At 36.0% G+C, this 21699-nt stretch overlaps 2 protein-coding genes across 2 annotated transcripts; one reads left to right on the top strand and one right to left on the bottom strand.

The window, feature by feature from the left end:
* Nucleotides 1-3875: 3875 nt before the first annotated feature.
* Nucleotides 3876-10164, top strand: ca4b (carbonic anhydrase 4b). The gene is made up of 9 exons (XM_084716722.1): nucleotides 3876-3933; nucleotides 5414-5635; nucleotides 5848-5892; nucleotides 5985-6149; nucleotides 6576-6721; nucleotides 6806-6898; nucleotides 7916-7982; nucleotides 8260-8423; nucleotides 9442-10164. Exons 1-9 carry the CDS (start codon nucleotides 3876-3878, stop codon nucleotides 9607-9609), a joined length of 1128 nt encoding a protein of 375 aa, XP_084572848.1. The 3' UTR covers nucleotides 9610-10164.
* Nucleotides 10165-15723: 5559 nt separating this feature from the next.
* On the bottom strand, nucleotides 15724-20585 carry LOC146328998 (RIMS-binding protein 2). The gene is made up of 5 exons (XM_084716597.1): nucleotides 20293-20585; nucleotides 19770-19926; nucleotides 17712-17833; nucleotides 17209-17280; nucleotides 15724-17129 (listed from the first exon to the last, which is right to left on the bottom strand). Exons 1-5 carry the CDS (start codon nucleotides 20512-20514, stop codon nucleotides 17064-17066), a joined length of 639 nt encoding a protein of 212 aa, XP_084572723.1. The 5' UTR covers nucleotides 20515-20585; the 3' UTR covers nucleotides 15724-17063.
* Nucleotides 20586-21699: the final 1114 nt, after the last annotated feature.

The raw sequence follows: 21699 nt of genomic DNA on the forward strand, positions 1-21699 counted from the left end.
AAGGCATCAACAACCACCTTGGGCACCCACTCCCAGGTCTGTGGGTGAACCTGTGCACCATCCAGAGCCTCACGGTGACAACACACCACACACACACACACACACACCACACACACACACACACACACACACACACACACACCACACACACACACACACACACACACACACACACACACACACACACACACACACAGAGGCAATTGAAATCTGACTGTTAAATCATATCAAGGGTGAACTGCATCCAGTGTTTGAAGTCTTTAACATGTATTCCAATACAGATACTTATTACCTGTTCAAATTAATCAGATACTTAATCCAAATATCACAATCTTAAAGAACTGTAACATGATTATTTCTGTTACTTTTGGATTACATCAGTATAAAATATGGTGACTTTTTTTTATCCTAATATGATGTTTTCAGGGCTGCAACTACTGATTATTTTTGCAAGTAAAAGTACTAATACCATGAATTCTGCTGTGCAATGTAACAGTGAACACACTTCATCTAACTGGATGATGACGTAGCTCCTGAATGCTGACAAGACGGGCGGACACACCTCCAGTATTACTGCAGACAATCTATCAGAGCAAACATTAAAATGGACAACGTCCAAGTCCAAGTCAGTCGACCATTTTTTTAATGCAGAAAAGTTACTGTAGTCATGCAAAAATAATCAATAAATTACATAGATAATGATACATAATAGTGCTGTAATACCTGCCTTAATGCATATCAATGGAGGGAAGTCCCTCATCTACTGGGGAGATAATCTAATGATCACATACCATATCTATCTGTATGTAGTGATATATGGCTGCATTATGTGTTTGATGGCAAAGTTCAACTTTATAGTCACATATACAATTATCAGAGTTCAACATACAGTCAGACTTTCTGTATTAGGGGCAGTGAGCCTCTACTGGTCGCATCTGAATGTCTCCAATCTGAAAGAAAAGACATGTGAAGGTAATCTCATTATGGACAAATTACTAATTTTATTGGTAAGAGAGCAAAATTTGAACTGAGATAAGTCACCTTAGAAAGCATTAAAATATGTATATGAGAGAAGAGCACAGCCCTGCACATGTGGAGGGGGACTCAGACTGTATGTTACAGAATTTACAACATGGATTGCTTCCAAAAGCTGTGAGAAAAGTGGAAAGTGAAATAACACTCCTTATATGGTCCAAATACTTTTTTTATTCTAATAATTGTACTGCAGGACTGTAGCAATCATTTTTCACCTTGAATTTAAAGTATGAATCAGCAGCTTTGTCAGGATTGTTTTTGTGGAGCCGACGAAAAAAATCTGTCTCCACTAAACCAGGAGAAATGGCCTAAAAGAACAGATTATCAGTAATTAATAAAGCTGAGTCAAGAGTATATTTTTAAATGAAGACAGATGGTGATGAAGTCTCACAGTGGCTCTGATGCCTCTCAGACCCTCCAGTCAGGGAGGTCACAGTGAATTTGGTGGAGCTGTAGAAATGTATGTCAGCATTGTGTGCATTGTGCAAAAGGTTAACCAGGTCAGCACCAGCGGTTATTCAACACCATGTTTAAATATATCATTGCCTAATACTGTTGAATTTGTGAAATGCTGGTGGAATCTCTAAAAATGAGAAGTGTGAAGTGATGCAAGAAAAAGTTATGTATCACAAACCTCTAGGCACTGTATCTGGGCAATACAGTCCTTACACTGTATTACCACCAGTGCTGGCCTCCTTTTTTACACTAAACATAAATTACAATTAACCATGCTAATGTGAAGGTGATTGTTATTTTTCAGTTCTAGCGTGAACGATGTGTGTGATATGTGCTAACATCTCAGTTTTACATACTGTATAAAGTCGTGAAAAGACTTAGAGTCGATTAACTATTAAATTATTTAGTATGGAGCGGCGAATGGCGAATAATAAACACAAAAGAAGACCAACTTCCGGTTGTGACTGGAGTAGAGCTGTGGCGGTGCCCTTGTCTGCCATCTTCCCTGCAGACGGGTGCTCTTGAAAATACCAGTGAAGCCTGAAATCAAAACCAAAATGATGTCTGTCAAGTCAACTTTATAATCAGCTTTGTGGAGTGGGTATCATTTTGATTTTGTGATATTTAATTTTGACTAGAGATGCAGCAATTCCAATTTTCTTGGCAGATTCCAATTTTCAGTCTTTCTAAGAATTTTTTCAAAACTTTTCATGTAAAATTAAATTTGATGTTCATAATAAAACACTAACTGTTAAATATTCATTAAATACTATGCTAAATATTCGTCAAAGTCCTCCAGGTTACAGCCAAGTCTTCTCATTAAGATTAGAGTGAACACTATCTAGTGAGATCTGGATCATGGGATTTCGTGGGACGCAATTTGTTTTCAGGTGGAAGCAGTTGTCTTTTTACGTTGTTTTTGACTTATAACATTGTTTACATCTTCTTTCGTCATTCACATCTTGTCACATTGTTTTAGTCTTGTTACATTGTTAATATGCTGTTATGTTGTTTTTTTCTTGTTACATTGTTTACATTTTATACATTGTTTATGTCTTCTTATTTTGTTTTTTTGTCTTGTTACATCATTTATGTCATCCTACATCGTTTTTCAACTTGTCACAGCGTTTTTGTCTTCTTAGGGTTTTTTTTTCTCTTGTTATGATGTTTTCATCTTGTTACATCGTTTTCTTCTTGTTACATTGTTTATGTCTTGTTATGTCATTTACATCTTGTGACACTGATTTTGTATTGTTATGTTGTTTACATCTTGTTACATTGTGTGTTTTTTGTCTTGTTTGGTCATTTTTGTCTCACTATGTCTTTTACGTTGCTTTTGTCTTGTTAGGTTTTCTTATTACAGCTCTTACATTGTTGCATTTTTCATACTTGATATACATTGATGGATACACAAGAATCATCTTTTCTATGTGTTTGGTCTTGATGTCAGGAAGGTGGCGCGTTATGATTCAAAATAAAAATCAATCATTTTCCTCAAATGACTTGAAATTAAAGTAACAAGCCCGTTTTGAAAATGTAAGGAGTAGAAAGTGCATATATTTGTATTAAAATGTAGGCAGTAAAAGTAAAAAGTTTTCTGAAAAATAAACAATTAAGTAAAGTACATGAAATCATTAAACACATTTGTTTTTCTCTCAATCTAATCTCATACTTTAAGCTGTAATAACTGATTGTTGTGGCCACTTGGGGGCAGTGGAAACAGTTGTGAGCACGGTATTGACACAATGTATGTATTGATACGATGACTGTGTGAGCAGACAGTTATTTAGTTACACATCCAGCATTTAAGAACATTATTATTCCTTTGGAGATCTACCAGACACAACAGTATGACTAGTGTTGTTTTCACTTTGTGAGCCTGTGTGTTTGTGTGGTTGTGGTTATGGTTTAGAATACTTTGCCAGATATGTCTGAGGACATATTTAACAACAAGACAGCTTCAAAACAGTGCAACATGCAGTAACAAAACTTTACAGGTGTGCAGTTTAGGTCAAATTGAAAGCCAAGTTCAAAATGAGTGTGGTTTGAACAACGGGAATAAGACATAGGAAAGAGCTTTTGACCGCCCAACTTTACACCCCTGACTTACATTTGTTTTAAGTCACAGATCCCAGTTTCAATCCTTCCCTTCCACTGTTGAGACATTAGGGAAAATTTCACTTTGTGTGTGTGTCATCATAGTAAAAATGTGGTGTTGGAGACACCCACTTTAGCTGGAGCTATGACAGATGTGGTTTTGAGTACTTTGCCACCTGTAAATAATAACGTGATAATCACTATCATTTACAAGTGTGTTGCTGAAATCAAAACGAAAGCCAAGTTCGAAGATGTGTGTAATAGTAATGTAGTAATGACTTGTACTCATGGGTCCGAATGTCACCATGCTGAAGGGTGTTGCAGCTGCTGTAATCCCATTGCAAGGTCTTATGGTTTTATGTTGAGTGTGTAAATTATTATCTTGTGTGAACAGGTTATTATTTTGTGGCACAAGGTATTGAAAGGTGATTTTTTTTTTTGCTTAGCTTATATGTACAAGAGAAAATATTACCATTTATACTTGAGGGCCCCTGTATAAATCTCCTTTAGCTCTTTTGGTCTCCACCAGCTCCTGACAAAAATATTTGTCAATTTAGCAGCTAAATGATTCACTATGTTCACCAGCTAGTTGATAACTGTGTCTGTCTGCTGTGTGGTACTTTGCAGGTGTTATATAGTTGGTTTTAGAGCTTTTTATCTTAAATTACCCACCTCTTCTGTTTGACAGCGACCAGTGAGAGTAAGACTACATCCACACTACTCTCTTACATTTCCACCTAGTGTCCACTATGCCTTGGCATTTTAGTACACCTAAAAAGTATTGTAAATGTTTCTCACCCCATTTCAGTTTTAAAACTCCAGGGCAGCTGAAATTTGATTGGCCACCCCAAGTGCCATACTATTATCCTCATGTATGATTGGCTGTCTGTCCGGTGAGAATCGGGACCTTAGTTTGAACCAGCAGTTTGAAGCCTGTTTTTAATTTTTCGAGGTTAATTTACTTTATGGCTCATTATACAACACAGGGTTGAACAATAAGATACACACAAAAACAATATAGAGCAAATACATGAATAAATAATAAATCATAAAAACAAAACCATTTTTCATGGTAGAGGTAGTGGTAAATTGAGGTTCAATTTATTTCTGAGGATTTAAAGCATAGAAGTGTGATATATTTTTTGTGGTGTCTGTTGTGTTGTGATTCGTAGGACTATTTATCTTTTAAATAAAAATGTGAGAAACTGTGAGATATTTTAATATAAAGAGATATAATATATAAATATATAATATAAAAAGAGAGTAAATAAAGTAGATATGAAAAATGTAAGTTAGTTCTAATCCAACATATACTTCTTGCCACCCCTGCATAAGTCAGTGCCCCACTGGCGCCACCACTATCAATAACATCTGGAAACACCTCTGTGCACGACCGTAAAAGTAGCCCAGAAGATGAAGCTTCAAGTGGGAGAGGCCAGTTTTTTAAAATTCACTTGTGATTTCATCAGCTGGAAAAGTACTGCAGTTGATAATGTGAGGACTCTGTTATGCTTAATACAAATGTTGTGAAACAGGTGATTACACTGAGGAATATGATGATATGACAAAATATCAACATTAGTCAAGTCATTAACCACAGTTCAAAGTATTATTACTGTCATTTGCTGATAACCCTGCCTTTCAAGAGTCATTAAGAAAAGAAATAAATTTTGCATCTCAATAAGTCGCCATATCTGATCAGGTGGGTATTTTTCTGTCATATAAATCTATACTTAAACAGCACAATTCATGTTTTCGGCGCAGACCCTGTGAGTAAAGGGTTATCTTGTGACTATAAGTCTTCAGATATGAGTGTTTGTCTCAGTTGTCACAAGAATCAGGAGTCATAAAACCAAAGCCTGTGGTGTAGGCGGGACTGATAGGGGGGCATATACCTGTCTTATAAGAGACTGGCTGGACTCCGTTTCTGGCATCATCTTCCAGAACCTTCAATACAGGCAGACTCAGGCACACAGTACATTTACAATGCTGCTTGCACCTGTTTTATTTTTGATTGCATCTTCCGTGAAGTTTGTCTCAGGGGATGGTACAGGTATGTTCTCCAAGGAATGAAACAAATGAATTGATTAGAGTGAGACAAATTGCAAAAATAAAAGTCAGATATTCATTCCTCAGACTTTGCTCTACTTATAAATTATTCTTCAGTTGCTGTCTTTGTATCTTCATGTTCTTGAGATTTTATGCTGTTGTCTTTTTACATTTTCTGTGAAGTGATATATTTCAAACCTGTTTTTGTAGCTTGGTGCTACCAGTCGCAAGTTACATGCAATCACACCTGCCCAGGTAAGCCTGAAAACAAGCCAATGACATTATCAGATTGAATAAAAGAAAGAAGTATTCATCATAGAGTTTTTTCTTTTTTCTTGCCTTCTCAGATCCAGATGTATGGGGAGGCGTTTCACAGAACTGCAATGGCAGATCTCAGTCTCCAATTAACATTGTGACAAGAAATGCGCTACCAGATGAAAGTCTGACTCCTTTTGTCTTCACTGGCTACCAAGACACTATTCATAGTTATCTCAAAAACACTGGCCACAGTGGTACGTCTTTGTGATGACTGCAGTTATATTTGATAAAGAATATTTGGCAAAAGGACAACAAATTAATCAGCTCGACTAAAGTTAACTGGCTGTAAATTAGTGATAAGGATAGTACCTGAGTCATTGATCGCTGAGTTAATGATGTATGAGGTGGTAAAATTAATAATAGCTCTACAGCCCTGCATCCTCTTTGATAATGGAAAATTGCTCCTCCAAAATATTAAGTGTGCAAAAGCCAAAATACTGTCAAAATTAGCCTGACGAGGCTGCAACACATAATATTTTAAATTTTTTACTTTAATCCAAAAAGGGTCTTTGTGTGATGATTACAAAGACCCTTTCTGGGGTCTACATGGACCATTTTTTGTGATTCTTTTTTGTTTTTTGTCTAAATTTTGAAATGATTACATAAATGTTTTTTTCTAGTTCAACTGGAATTGCCCCCCAGTATGAAGATCTCAGGAGGAGGCCTGCCAGCAACATACAAGACACTTCAACTTCACCTGCACTGGGGTAAAGACGGAGGACCGGGCTCTGAACACAGTATTGATGGAGAAAAATTTCCAATGGAGGTATAAATTATGGGGATGAAAATGTGTTATAATTAGCACTACATTCACTAAAATCCATACTGAAGTATTTTATGTCATTTACAGATGCATATTGTCCACATAAAAGAAGAATATGACAGTTTATCCCAGGCTCTACATGACCGCACAGGAGTGGCTGTTCTTGGATTTTTCTTTCAGGTGATTTTTTTTGTTTATCTTGCAACAAAAATGTGGAAATCAGCTTAAAATTGAAGTTTGATAGGAGTAACATGTAAATAGGTACAATGTGGAAGGTCCGAACTTAATGGGAAATTAAAGGAATGCACACGAGAAGATGACACAACTGGATATATGTTGTTCTGAACTGGCATTTGTCTTATGAAAATGCAGTCTATAAATTCAATAACTGTAAAGATATCATCTTATAGATGCAAAGTTTGAAACAATTTTTTTTTCAAGTTAAGAAGAGCCCCTGAATTCTAAGATGCACCTTTGATGAATGGAGGTAATGGACTTGCAGTTGAATTTGCCCAGAGATGCCATCAAAAATGACCATTTTGTCAAAATGAAAGAACAAACAGTGGCCCAAGAATCACACCTAGAGGTACACCAAAAAATAGTTAAACAAAATAAACACTGTAAAACATCAGCATTCACTGGAATCTGGAAAAGACATTTTCAAATTCTTTGTAAACCACAAGTAACAAAGAGCCATAAACCTTTAGCATGGTTAGTGTTTAAAACAAAATCTGTTTTATTCTATTTGATAAAAAGTACAAAAGTTTAAGGATGGCAACACAAATCCTTCACTAAGTTTTATTGTTTTAACGTGTTTCGCATCACTATTTCTTTCATCAGGAATCACAAAGCATCACTTTACAATCGAGACCCTTCTGTATATTTTCAGTTTGTTTTTTCTGTTTTTCTGTTTTGTCTGTCTTGTCGTTTGCATTTGTAAAGCTTAAACCCAGAAGTGAGAGCATTGCTTATTAGAAGATATTATGTAAAAAGGGTAGGTTTAATAAGATGAAGCTTCAGCCTACATGTTTGACCAATTTAATGACTTTTGTTTAAAGACTTTTGTTACCTGTTGTTACTTATTTATCTTTCTGTGAAAATGTTAACTAGGGCCAAAATAAACTTAAAAAACAAAACAAAAAAAAGATTTTGATTTCAGCTTGTCAATTAATTATTATCATTATTCTTTCATTTCAGGAGTCCATGTCTGCAAATAAGAAATTTGATCCCATTATAAATGCTCTGAAGTATATCAAACAACACAGTAAGTATTATCTACTGTAATGGAAAAACAAGATAATTGTGCCTCATTATCTTCCAGCCACATTGTCTGTTGAGTCCTTAATGTGCCGCTGATTGTTCCAGCGTCAGGCTAAAGTGCGACTGTGATGCGATAACATTGTCATAAAACACCTTTTCTTACAAACAATAAATTGATTAGAATAATAGTTGTTACCTACCTTGAACTTATTTATTATTTAATAATAGATTTCTTGCTAACTTCACTTCATTGTCTTGTCAATGTTTTATGAAACCTGCAGCCAACAGCACGCCAGTGAAGGGTGTGTCACTGAAAATGTTCACTCCCCCTACGGAGAATCTGACCAAGTACTTTCGCTACAATGGCTCCCTCACTACACCAGACTGTACTGAATCGGTCATCTGGAGCCTGTTTGAAAGCACCATTCCTCTCAGCAGGAAACAGGTAATTATTGTCTTAATATTATAGCTTCTACGCAGAGGAGGAAAATAACTAATTACATTTATGTTCAACATGAGATAAACTGACTATGTCCCTTTTGTTGAGTCAAAGTCTTGCATCAGTAGGCCTATGGAAAAAATGATGCCAATTATCATTATCAAAAAAGGTCAAAGAAGTTTTCAGAACATGTGATCCTTCAGCTGGTCTGATATGGAATAGGGTAAAGGACAAAATAAAGACTACAAAGAAGTTGGCAAAGGCTATATCATTGCAAAAGCCAGCTACTGATTTGTCTAATGATAAGTAAGCATGGATAACTAAAAGGCCAGGCGGTGGGAAATGAAAAGCTGATTCATATTCATTTGACCAAAGTAGCATCTCATGCATCTAATGTAACAACCCACTGGATCAGCTTGGATAGTCACTGTCTTCCAAAGTCCAACATTCGCTCCCGTTTTTTGCTCTGTTTTGGTCTCCACCATCTCCCAAGGGACATATCTGTCTCTTTAGCTGATAAATGTTCCAGTAAGTTCACCGTTTGTTAACTTTGTCTGCGTGCTGCTCTGCACTGAGCAATTACTGTCGTCTTTAAAACCAAAACAATGAGCTGACCAACATGTCCTCATACCTAAACGTTAACTTGAGTAGCCCTAACTTTAAACTTTAAATAAAGCAACAGTGACTTTTGGTTTCACACAAGACACAAACCCAGTCTCCCGGGGGAAAGCCGTTTGTTGACCCATCCATCCAACCTGAACTCCTCCTCGTGTGAACTTTCTTGCTCTTTATACCACTTACATCATTGTTACTATGGTCACTAGAGGTCGCCGCCTAGCAATAAACGTAACTATGGGTCATAATTGGCTGCATGCACACATAGGAACTATACGGCTCTTTCTCTGGTGAGGACCAAGTTCAGATGAAAGATGCTAAAATGCTCTGTAGAGCTGAGGAGAACTGCAAAAATGTGTGATAATTCTCTTTATCATTATGAGCAACACTTTTTCATTCTTTGTTGCAGCTCACTGCATTCAACCAAGTTCACTTTTCTAATGGAAAGCAGATGATCAGAACCTTCAGACCCGTGCAGCCCCTGAATGGACAGCAGGTGTTTTACTCTGGAGGCCATGTTTTTCTGGTTAGCACAGTGTTGCTCGTTATGTCAGTGCTGCTGTCTACTGCACTCTGACTTTTTGTGTAAATACTGTTGTCTGTATCCACTGATGATTTTCAAATGCATGAAACATGATGACCTGTATATTTAAAGGTTAATTAATCTACTGTATGGACTGTGTGCAATTTTATGTTTTATGTTTTCTGTCTTGTCTTTACTGTGTATCAAATAAGTTGTATATCTATGTTCTATATTCAGCCTCATAATTTATGTCTTTTGTATTTCTACAACAAACTGCACTGAAGTTCACCAGTCAATGGATTGTTTTTATTTTTGATTGGAAAGTTACTGTGAAAGATGACCCAGAAAACTTTACAGACTGGGGGCCTATTAATTGATATTGTTATACTGTCTCTTTTGATATGTTATCGTGAATCATTGACTTCTGATACCGAAGTGATTCCTTCCTGTCCAGCAGACGTCTGAACTCTGAACTGGACTACTTCAGTTCACTTTAGCCTCTTGCTAGTTATAACCGCCTAAGTGACAGCGCTCATGTCCACAGTTCACACTGTCGGGTGTGTTAAAAAAGTTCAGACTTTGGTACCGTTTCCTCTAAGCTGCTTGTAAAACATCATGCAATTAATGAACAAATAAATAAAGTATATGTTTCATTCCTGCTTTGTTTATTATTTTATTTTATATATAATTTTTAGGTGCTTGTTGTTCTAGAGAGATGTTGTGACAGTTGTACATGCTGTTATTTTTATTGTTTTTTATAGGTCTGCCTGGATTACTGTACTTTACACCGTACACCATTAATAAATTTGTATTAGTCTTAGTGAGCTTATATTCTTCAGTGTAAATTACAAGTTGTCAGGCCTTAGAAAACTAAATTAAAAACTGAAACTGGGCCAACAAATCAAGTCAGTCAAATCAGACTCTTGTGTCAACAAGAGTGAGTCCTGATAACGTCATCCAATTACACTTTTTTCAGAAATGTTGAGCTTCATACAGGAAGTGATATATGAACAAATGTCCTCTTATTTTTCTTTATATCCATTATTTGTTCTAATTTTACACATTGATTTCTCTACTCACCAAAGTTTCCTTATTTTTGCTTTAAAGTATACAACTTCTTATTATTTATTATATAATACTGATATATAACCTACATAAGCAAATGAAACCATCAGTGAGAAAATTGTTTATTTTCACATGGTTATTCTTGATTACCTGAATGTGCCTGTGTTTACATTTTCCTGGGCAAAGTTACAGTGAGGTGTACATTAGCAGGTTAAAAAGAAGCATAAGGAGATTTTTACTCAGATAATTTAATTTTTGACATTATGTTTTGTGGTTATGATGTCAGAAGCACTATTGCTTTTGTCCACAGGGGCCTCCAAAATCAACACAATATGAAGGCTCTTTGTTGCAGCTTTTTAATGGGCCTATTCATATTTTTAAGTTTGCATTTATTTGAGTATTCATTGAAAATAGCCTACAGCAGGGTAAGAGCAGATTTAAGGATGTTTTTTCTCTCTCAAAAAAAGAAAAGAAAAAGAAAACATAAGAGAATTTAAAATAATGTTGCAGCATGAGGTCCTTTGTCAGCTTGGTTGCATATATACTTGCATGTATACTGGACAAGTAACTTTTGCGGAAGCTGATATGTATCCAAATAAAGAATATGCACCTTTAATCTGTAAAAATGTTCTCCAGACTCTCACTGGAAGTGTCACCACCACTGACATCCACTGGGTGGCAGTACTGAACAAGTCTGAAGTTTGGATCCTCCTGTCACTCAACTCTAACAGTTGCATACTGCACATGCAGTTTATGAAAAAACTGCAATAATTACTGTAAACTTTTTATGTCTATCTTTATTTTTAGGAGCCCCGTGGAAGTTTCATCTCTGATTTGCTGACTTGCAAGTGAACCCACACCCATGATGTAATGAGAAAGTTAGATGTTTGACCAGACAGAAATAGAAATAGTGGCTTTTTGTGGTGTTTGCACATAAATTTGATAGATTCAGAGTTTCCAGTTGCTGTCCTCGATTACAACTGTTCAAACACGCTTCAGTTTATTACTTCTAATGACTTTTTTTTACTGTTAAGAAACAGTTGCAATTCTAAGTAGCAATCATTTTAAAGGAAAGGCACACACACACAGCTCCCATTACACAACAGAGGAAGACTCACCCTGTCTGAGATCAATTGTCAGGTAAAACATAATTCAATCAGTCCTAAGCAGTGAGCTGGGAGGATAATACCCACTGTGTCATTAGATGCTGCGCTTGTTTTTGGCACCCTGACGCTATCTATATCACCTTAAGTACTCAGGGAGATCACTTTGGATATAATCCCATGTTGCACAGGAATAGATGTCTGATGCAAGCACATCCTCTAGCGCAACAGTGCTGAGATAATCTGCAGGATGCACAGTCATTCTGGCCTGGTGCTGCTTGCACAGGGTCAGTCCTTGTTCTCTTGGACAAGACACACGTTGACTCATTAACACAAAACCTTTATGTGTGCGTGCATACGTTAAAACTGCTGCAGCAAATTAGACTGTTGGTCGCACTTTATTTTACAGTACACTAAAAAGATCTAGCAAGACATACTTTGTATCAAATTAGACAAAAACTAGAAAAATGTTCTTGATTAGGCAATATTTGACATATAACAGAACTGTACTGTAAACTAAAGTGTATTATTTAAACTGTTATTGGAGCCTATTGGAGGATAATTAGGGACACATTACAACATAGCTGTGCTGTAGACTAAAGTGTATTATTTCCCACCAGCAGAACTTTATTAGACTTTCTTAGAGAGTAACAGAACTGTACTATAAACTAAAGTGTATTATTTCTTACTGGCAGACCCTTATTAGACTTCAGAAGAAGGTAATTAGGGACACAATACAACATAACTGTACTGTAAACTAAATTGCATTATTTCCCATTGTTAAACCCTTGTTAGACTTTATTGAAGTTTAATTAGGGACACATTACAACAGGACTGTACTGTAGACTCAGGTGTATTGTTCCCCACTGGCAGACCCTTATTAGACTTCATAAGAGGGTAATTAGGGGCACATTATAACAGAACTGTACTGTAGACTGTACTGTTGTAATGTGTCCCAAACTACCCTCTACGAAAGTCTAAAGAGTCTAACAGTGGGAAATAATGCTCTTATTTTGCAGTACAGCTCTGTTGTAACATGTCCCTAATTACTAAGTCTAATAACGGTCTAATAAAGGGTAATAAATAGTGTAATACTGTCTAATGAAGAACATATTATTTCTAGTTTTGGTCTAAGTTAAAGTACAGTGTGTTACGTCTCATTAGTGGACTGCAAAATAAACTGTGACCAAAACTTCTCATCAAGTCCTGCATTTGCAACCTCTTTTTCATCTGCTACATGACTGCTTGTCTGTTCTTCTTGTTTTTTTTCGAACAAGGACATCTTTTCTCGGTTTGTGTGCGCCGCCCATCCCCCACTTCCTCTTATTTCACTTGGTGTGACTCTGAGGTTTGGGTTGTCGTGACAACGGAGGACACAGGCCCGTCTCTATTCTATTTGCGAAGTTTCTGTTGTTGCAAGCATATTGCACATTAGCTGCTGCTGCTGGGATAGGGAAGAGCCTTTGCAGCACCACCATCCCCCACCCACACCTTGTTAGACACATGCAGGCGTGAATGAGTTCTCAGAAATACAGACGAGATATGAATCTCTTCCTGTAATCTATACAGACGATTTTGGACACGTTCAGCTGCAAAATATAGCATATTTAATACAATTACTAAATCCCTTTGCTAACATAAACATTTAGGAGCTCAAGCGTCTCTAAATTGAGCTGTCTCAATCAATAAGTCTGCTAATAATCTTTGATCTTTTATCATTATGTTGCTGTTTCAAAGTGTAAGCCCCTGTGCTGTATCGGTAAAGAGTCTTTTGTCCTGAGATAATTGGTATACTTCCACATCAATTATTACTGGGATCAATATCTATTTGCTTTAATGTCTTCTGACTTCTTTTTTAAAAGCAGGTGTCGCCTCCTAACTGTATGTCCTTAAAAGGGATGAGCTCATGCTTGGCAGCAGTCTGCAGGGCGTCATGGGCGTAGACTTTGAATTTGGAGGAAATACTAAATATCTTTTTATTGAGTAAAAGTAGAAATACTATTGTCCAAAAAATCCTCTATTACCAGTTAAAGTCCTGCAGCCGTATTACAGAAACCTCTTATTTAAAATCTTGAGCTAAGATAAGACTTTTCACAATTTGGTGGTACAGAAGCAAATTCAAGTAAAAATCCTATCATATCTTACTACATCTTCATCAAATCCTAAATACTCAATCCAACATCATTTATCAACTTTTATGTTTGTAACCTAGCAACTTACACTACTTTTGTAGTCTAACGGAGCTGCAGAACTTTGAAAGTGTTTTTTTTTTTTTTAAACATAGATTGAAACATGCAAAAATGCAGCCAAAACGTCTATGACCACTCAACTACAAGATAGTTGAGTTAGAAGAGCTGCAAATAAATGTAGAGAAATCTAAAGATGTTGATGGGGAATTGGGGAATTCACAACAATGCTAATGTGTAGCTAGAGATAAAAACGAAAGAAAGAGGGTTAAGATAGAGGATACAGTCTGCACTATACTCGGCATCCATTGTGTAACAGCAATAAAAGAGCAGTCAATTACAGCTAACACTATTGTTAGCCACTGCTAGCTAACACTACCAATAGCCAATGTTAGCAAACACTTTGTTAGCTATTGTTATCAGACACTACCATTAGATACTGTTGGCAAACACTAGCATTAGTTATTGTTAATGGACACTACCAATATTTACTGTTAGGGGATACTACTGTAAAATACTTAGCAAACACTATAATTTAGATACTGTTACCTACTGTTAATAAACACTCCTAACAGCTACTGTTAGCTAACACTACCATTAGATACCGTTAGTGAATACTAAATTAGCTGCTGTTAATGAACACTTCTGACATTTAGCTAACACAGCTATTACCCACTTTTGGCGAACACTACTGTTACCCACATGGCACTGCTGTTACTACCAGTTACTGTAAGCAAACACTGCTGTTAGATTAGTTAAGAAACACTGCCTCTAGCTACCGTTGGCTAGTAAGTAAGTTAGCTACTACTACTGGTGAAAGGGTGACAATTAGGACAGGTTAATAGTTAACCTATAGTTAGGAGAGGTAATTTAAGATTTTAAGAAGGTGTTTATGTAAGACGTTTTCACTGCCTTCAGTTAGGATGGGAACATTGACTTAGGAACTAATGGCTGTTTTCTTAATCCTAACCCTAATTACTAGCAAGTTTCTGTAAAACTGCCCCTTACTTCAAAATGTTATATAAGTCATAAGTGAAAGTACAGAAGTAGAGATGTTTTTTTGTAAAGAGTAATCATCAGTGTAAAATAAATGTAGTGGAGTTAAAAGAACAATATTCATCTCTGTAATGTAGTGGAGTTGAAGTATGAAGTAGTGTAAATGTAATTAGTTTCCATCACAGACTTTAGCCAATTGAGTAAAATTATGCATGAAAAAATATGTAATACACGGAAATATAGCCTACTGTACTGTTAGAGCCCAAAAGTATGTATCAGGTAGTTGGACCTACAACCACCTGCAGCAGCTACAGGTTCATACATGGAATTATTTATTTATTAAATAAAGAGGTCTGTCTTCCCTATATTTCACAATAAATAACTCTATAACTAAATGGACATTGTTCATGTACTAAAGACCATTTTCAAATACTATTCCCACCATTGTGTGTGTGTATGTGTGTGCATGCATGAGTATGTGCACATCTGCATACACTTCAATGCATGTAGGGTTTGTGTGTGTGTGTGTGTGTGTGTGTGTGTGTGTGTGTGTGTGTGTGTGTGTGTGTGTGTGTGTGTGACTGTTAGAGCTTTTCCTGTGTTAACCACGTGGCTCAGACAGGGTTAATAAAAAGATCACGTTCACTTCTGGGTTTTCTTTCTTCTGCGGAGTCCAAACACTGGTAAGACCCTGACTGAGCAAGTGACTTTTAAATATCATGGCTGTTGTTTTTATTTGTTGTCTCTTTATGATTAAAATGCAACAAAATATACAGGAGTTACTACTTTATGTGTCATTTTAATCTCCTGTATCTGTATAATTTTGAATAATATTATTTTCCAATACTGCATGCACAGCTGATGACTTATACCTGTTATAACTGTTTCCCTGTTACAAAATGATGTTTGAGAATGTTCATGTGTCTTATTTAATATGTGAAAAGTTGCTTTTCCTCAACCCGTCGTGTCTTCAGTGTTTGCGGTGGAGCAACCAGAAACGACTGATGTACAGTGTTGTCACCCATAAAGTAGAAAGCACTACTAAACTTCACTACACAGTGTAGTGTTTCCTACTTTATGGATGAGTATACTGTTGGCTGCAGAGAAATACGTGAAGAAGAAACCAACGGACTTGTATGTGATTTAATTTTAAAAGTTGTAGGCCTGTCATGACTCATCATGCTGGATTTTTAAGTTGTTTTTCTTATTTAATTGTATATTGTGTTAATTTATTACAAATTGAGGAGATGATGTGAATGTGTGAGTATAAAATTATTTAAATTAATAATGTAAAATTAAATAAGTAACTGACATCTGTAGTTAAAAGAAAGGAGGTAAGCATTGTACAAATTCAGTTTATTTTCAGTTTCTGCTTTACATTTTTTACATGAACAACATTATTACAACATTAATAATTTCTTTTATACAAAGTTTCTGTTGTGATTTCTTTCTTTTTTTTTACAGAAAGTAAAAATTGTTGCAAAACTCAAAAACTAAAAAATATTTTCCACTAATTTCTCCATATGAAAAAGCTACAAGCTTTTAGTTTTAGAAAACATATAAACAGGATATACAATAAGGCAAATATGGACAGACTATATTAATACACTCTGGTCTGCAAAAAACAGTGTGTTATTAAGGCTAAAATAATGTATCCATTGCCATCAGGTATCAGTGAAATAATTACAATTTGTCCATGTTACATAAATATCTAGAAAACTTAATTTAATTCAGCCATCAGCTCATGTTGGGCTGTTTTTTTGCATGAAGTTGAAGCGACTACAGACAGACATTGATTATTTTTGATTATTAAAATATGTATGATTTGCAATTTTCTGTGATTTTTTCACCAAATGATTTGTAATTTTTGGCAGTACTTTTCAATAAATGAATTATCTGACAATTGTATGACGAGAACTCTTTTCACTTTGCAGCTTTCTTCTGATCAATACTGGTAATGCTGGCAGGACTGAATTAATTCTGCATAGAGCCTCACTGACTTGCAATCTAAAGCCATACTATAACTTTTAAAAAATTAAAAGATATATATTTTTTGACACATAAATGTCATTTTTTAAAATAAAAACTGCTGATGTCTCACTGCTGATGTGTCTGAGAGTTGGCATCTGTAGCAAACATCCTAGTGTGGCGTTTTTTTCTAATTCCAGGGCAGCGGCTGCAGAAAGTTCGACGGAACCAAACCTCGTCGTCCGTGCAGATCACCCTAAAAATGAGACGAAAGTTAAACGTCTGCGCAAAAGTCAGCATAAGAACTAATGAGCAATATGCGTACTGACGCTCACATAGTAAAATCCGTCTTGATCCATGTCACCTAACACATATATGATGTCTCCTGAACGAAAGCCAAGTTCAACCTGCAAGAAACAAAAAGAGGAAAAACAAAATGTTTTGAAACGTCACCACAAACCACTTTGAAACAATAGATAAGACAGTGGTTGAAAACATAATGTGGTTCATGTGTCATTACTATAGTGCTTATTGCTAGAGCTCCAATTAACAGTTAATTCCATTATCAACTGATCTGTTGAACATTTTCTTAATTACTCTTGATCAATAAAATGTCAGAAAACAGTTAGAAATATTGATCAGTGTTTCACAAAGCCCAAGGTCACGTCCTCAAATGTCTTGTTTTTTCCGCAACTAAAAACATTCAGTTTTCTGTCATAGAGGAGTAAAGAAACCAGAAAATATTCACAAAACTATTAATCAATTATCAAAATATTTGGTGACTCATTTAATAGTCAACAAAATCGATTAATAGACTAATCATTGCAGCTCTACTTACTTCACTGTCCATGTTGGGCGAACTTTCCCATGGATCGTAGTCAAATAAGGCCACCATTCGTCGAACAACCACATCATCAGGGATGCTGGTTACGTCGCTCAGATCCGGTGTTAAAGACATACCTGTGAGCCAGAATACACAAACACAAAACTTTAATGCTCAAGGACTCTTTAAGACTTAACATACTGGAGTAAAAAAACACTACCTTTGAACAAATGCACTGAAATAAAAAGTTGGTGCACTTTTTCAGTCAACACTTCTAAGTGTTGAATTCAGTCATTTCTGCAATACACGCTCAAGATTTCTGTAGTACTTTTACTTCTTCTTATGTGTTGTAGTATCTTTTTTTAACTCCAGTAACTTCCTACAAACATTCACCCCAGGGAGCAGCTCAGTGCACACAGCCATGTTAAGCTGGGCCTACATTACTGTTCTGCCAGTGTGTTACAGCAGTGGTTCACAACCTTTTCCCCTGAGGGACAGCTTTTCTGTCATTGAGTAAGCTGCCATATTTTGAAACTGACATATTTTATGGATATTTGATTTCATTATCAATGCATAGCCGTAAAAGTCAAGTGATAAATTGTGCAATTAACTCAAATAGTGAACACAATAGCAGCAAGTTTGTGTAAAACAAGCAATTTGGATGAATCTTGTGCAGATCAGAGATGAGCTTTCCTGATATTTTTATACACGTCTCTGTCTGTATAACAGACTGTGTTTTATTTTTTAACAATCATACATACTTAATAGGATTTTTTTTTTGTCAAATTCAATGTTTAATTCTCCCTGATGCTTGGTGATGGCTCTATTAGCTCTTTGCTTGTCTTAACTACGTCATTTTCTAACGCAGGATGAGGCTGATGAGTGAAGGCTCTGTGAAAATGGCTCAGTATTTCCCTTATGATTGCACAGGCCTGGTGGGCCAGCAGGGACAAAAAAGCTGTGGGGTACACACATCCAAATGGCCTTTACTGGTGCTCTGGATCAAAAAAAGCAAACCTTAGGTAAAAATCAAACAAAAGATCTGCACACTGTATTGATTGATCCCAGCAGTTTTAATGTAACACAGCTTATTTTCATGCAATAAATTCAGCTTATTAAATCATCCTCTCCTTGTGATCACTTTGTTTGAAGCCTTGAATATACTGCATAAACAGAAATTTGAACACAAACATAAATTACAGACCGTCTGTTGCACCATCTGACTGAAGCCTACTGTGTCAATATACCATCCTGCACATCTCTTCCGTTTAGGTTTTTTTTTTTTTTTTGGTGCATACCATTAGGACTGAGAAATAATTCTAGGGAAAATACTGTGACTTTTGTCTTCACCATGACCTTATTCTGTGACACAGGAAGTTTATATCATTAAACATGAATCTAAACTTAAAAATAACAGTTTCATTTAGTTTTGTTCACAGCTATTTAATTAGTAAATTTTCTTATGATGGATGATGGTTTTATGCTTCTTTACACGTCTGCAAGTGCACAAGGGTCCACTGGGGTTTCTGTGATGTAAAGTTCATCATCAGAGAGTGTACATGTAGGCTCTGCGCAAATATTGGCATACCCCCCATATGTAAATAATAATAATATATTATATTATATTATAATATAATATAATATAATATAATATAATATAATATAATATAATATAACATAATATAATATAATATAATATAATATAATATAATATAATATAATATAATATATTTGTAATATAAACAAAACTAATAGGCATCCATGGTGTCTGTTGCAATCTGTGTATTTGTCTGATCCTGCCTTTGATAGAACGCTTATACCCCTTAATATTAAAAAGGTATCACAACCCCTCATGAAGTTTTGGTGACCCTTTATGCGGGTTGGGACCCACAGGTTGGGAACCAGTGTGTTGAAGCACAGAGCTGTGCAGAAAAAGAGTGGACACTGGGTTTCCTGCCTCTGCCTGTAGTATATATCTTTTTTGTGTATTTTTTTAAAATTGTGCAAAATAAACTAAACTAAAACTAAGCTGAACTAAAAAACAAACAAACAAACAAAAAAGTGAAAAGATACCTGTGTGGTCAACAGGGAGGAATCCCTGCTGCATGAGTAGATGCTTCAGGTAATCGTCGTCCACCGGGATTTCAGCCACCATGTTGCTTGGCACATAACCAGAGAGACCACCAGACTCGCCGTGATAGAAACCATCAGAGTCTTTGTCTCCAACTACCTAATAAATGCAGGGACAGATTTTTGTTTTATTACTTTATTTTAGGTTATTGGAAGAGAACAAAATGCATGAGCATATTTGCTAGTTGCAGCAGTAACCGATTCAGGAAAAAGGCGGCAAATCACATCAATCGGTTTGAAATGGTGACAGGAAATAAAGAAAGAAAGCTCATATCTTTGAACACTCTCAGCTGGCCTGAATCTAACACAAACAGGAAACACCATCACGTTGTTTCAAAGAAGTGAGGAAACACAACTCAGACGTATGAGTTAAATGTACCAGAGTACTATAAACTACTGTGCACCACTTTACAAGCACGACTTTTACATTAAGTTGCAAAATTAAAAGCCTTCACATGTTTTTTACCTTGATTATCTGGCCTGGAACAAAAGGCAGCTCCTCTGCAGCCGTCTCATAGTTGGGGGACATTGCAGCAGGGTTGTATGGGTAGAGGGCCACAAAGAGGCGGACAGTGGGTATGGACACCTGGCTCGCAGTCTCAAGCTCCCATTCTCTGAGATCCTCCGGAGTAGCGATCCTCACTTCATCTGGATATATCAAAACATCCAACTCCAGCCGTGTCTCCATTTACAGCAGCCTGAGGAGCGCTCGACTGTCCACAGACAGATGGCCGCTGCAGACAGCAGACCTGTTCTTACCCTTATCCTAATTTGAGGTAACTAAGCTAAGCAGAAGGAACAGAAGTAATCCTCTTTGAAGCAAGTGGACGGATTCATTAGTGCAGCACTGCCTGTTGCACTGTGATAGGACTGCGTAATGCAAGGTAATGGTTTTAAAAAAAGAAATGTTGCCAAAACAAAACAAAACAAATAAGCACTAACATGTTATCTGGGTCAGATAGCAGCATGCAGTTCATTTTAGGTTGCCTGTAGTTTACATATGGGAGCTGAGAGATCCCATAATGTCTGTAAAATATTACTGGAGAGTAAATAATGAATACATTTCTGAGAAAACTGTCATGGAAATAAAATGTTTCTAACTGTACATTGAAAATTAATCAGGTTTATTCCCAGAATTGGAATATAAATGCAGAGAAAATAGTTAGAAACCCTTCATTTTCTCAAAAATAGCTGTTTACTTTAAGAAATTAATTCATCCTCTTAGAAAACAGTTATTGTGAAAAAACCTCAACAGAATGATTCAAGTCTTGCATCACCCTGTCTGGGTTTATTTCACAATACTGACCTGCTCACTGTGCATTATCATTTTATGCTTATTATCATGCCTCTTACACACTTGAATAGCCTTTGTGTCTAAAATGTGATATATAAACTTGCCTTGTCTTGCCTAGGATCTTTTCTATAGTCCAAAAACCAAACAAAACAAAACACAACAAAACAAAACAAAACAAAATCTAATTCTGATCATGAAATGATTAAAAAAAACTCAATTTCTCTCAGTAGTTCAAGCCACAACAGGACAATATTCACATTTTTTGACATATCAATCAATGAATCAATGAATCAAATTAATCACCAACTATTTTCATAATCAGTGAATCAGTCTGAGTGACATTCTTCTCCGATTTGATTTCTTAAATGTGAATATTATCTGCTGTCTTCACTCTGCTGTGAGAGAAAACTGAATGTTTTCAGGTTGTGGACAAAACAAGACATCTGAGGACGTCATCTTGGGCTTTGGAAAACACTGATTTACAGTTTTCATCGTTTTCTGACATTTCATTGATCAAATAACTAATAGATTAATTGATAAAATAATGACAGATTAAGTGACAATGAATATAATCATTAA

The sequence above is a fragment of the Lutjanus erythropterus genome, chromosome 4 (genome assembly GCF_056507025.1).
Source record: "Lutjanus erythropterus isolate fLutEry1 chromosome 4, fLutEry1.hap2, whole genome shotgun sequence".
Lineage (NCBI taxonomy): Eukaryota > Metazoa > Chordata > Actinopteri > Lutjaniformes > Lutjanidae > Lutjanus > Lutjanus erythropterus.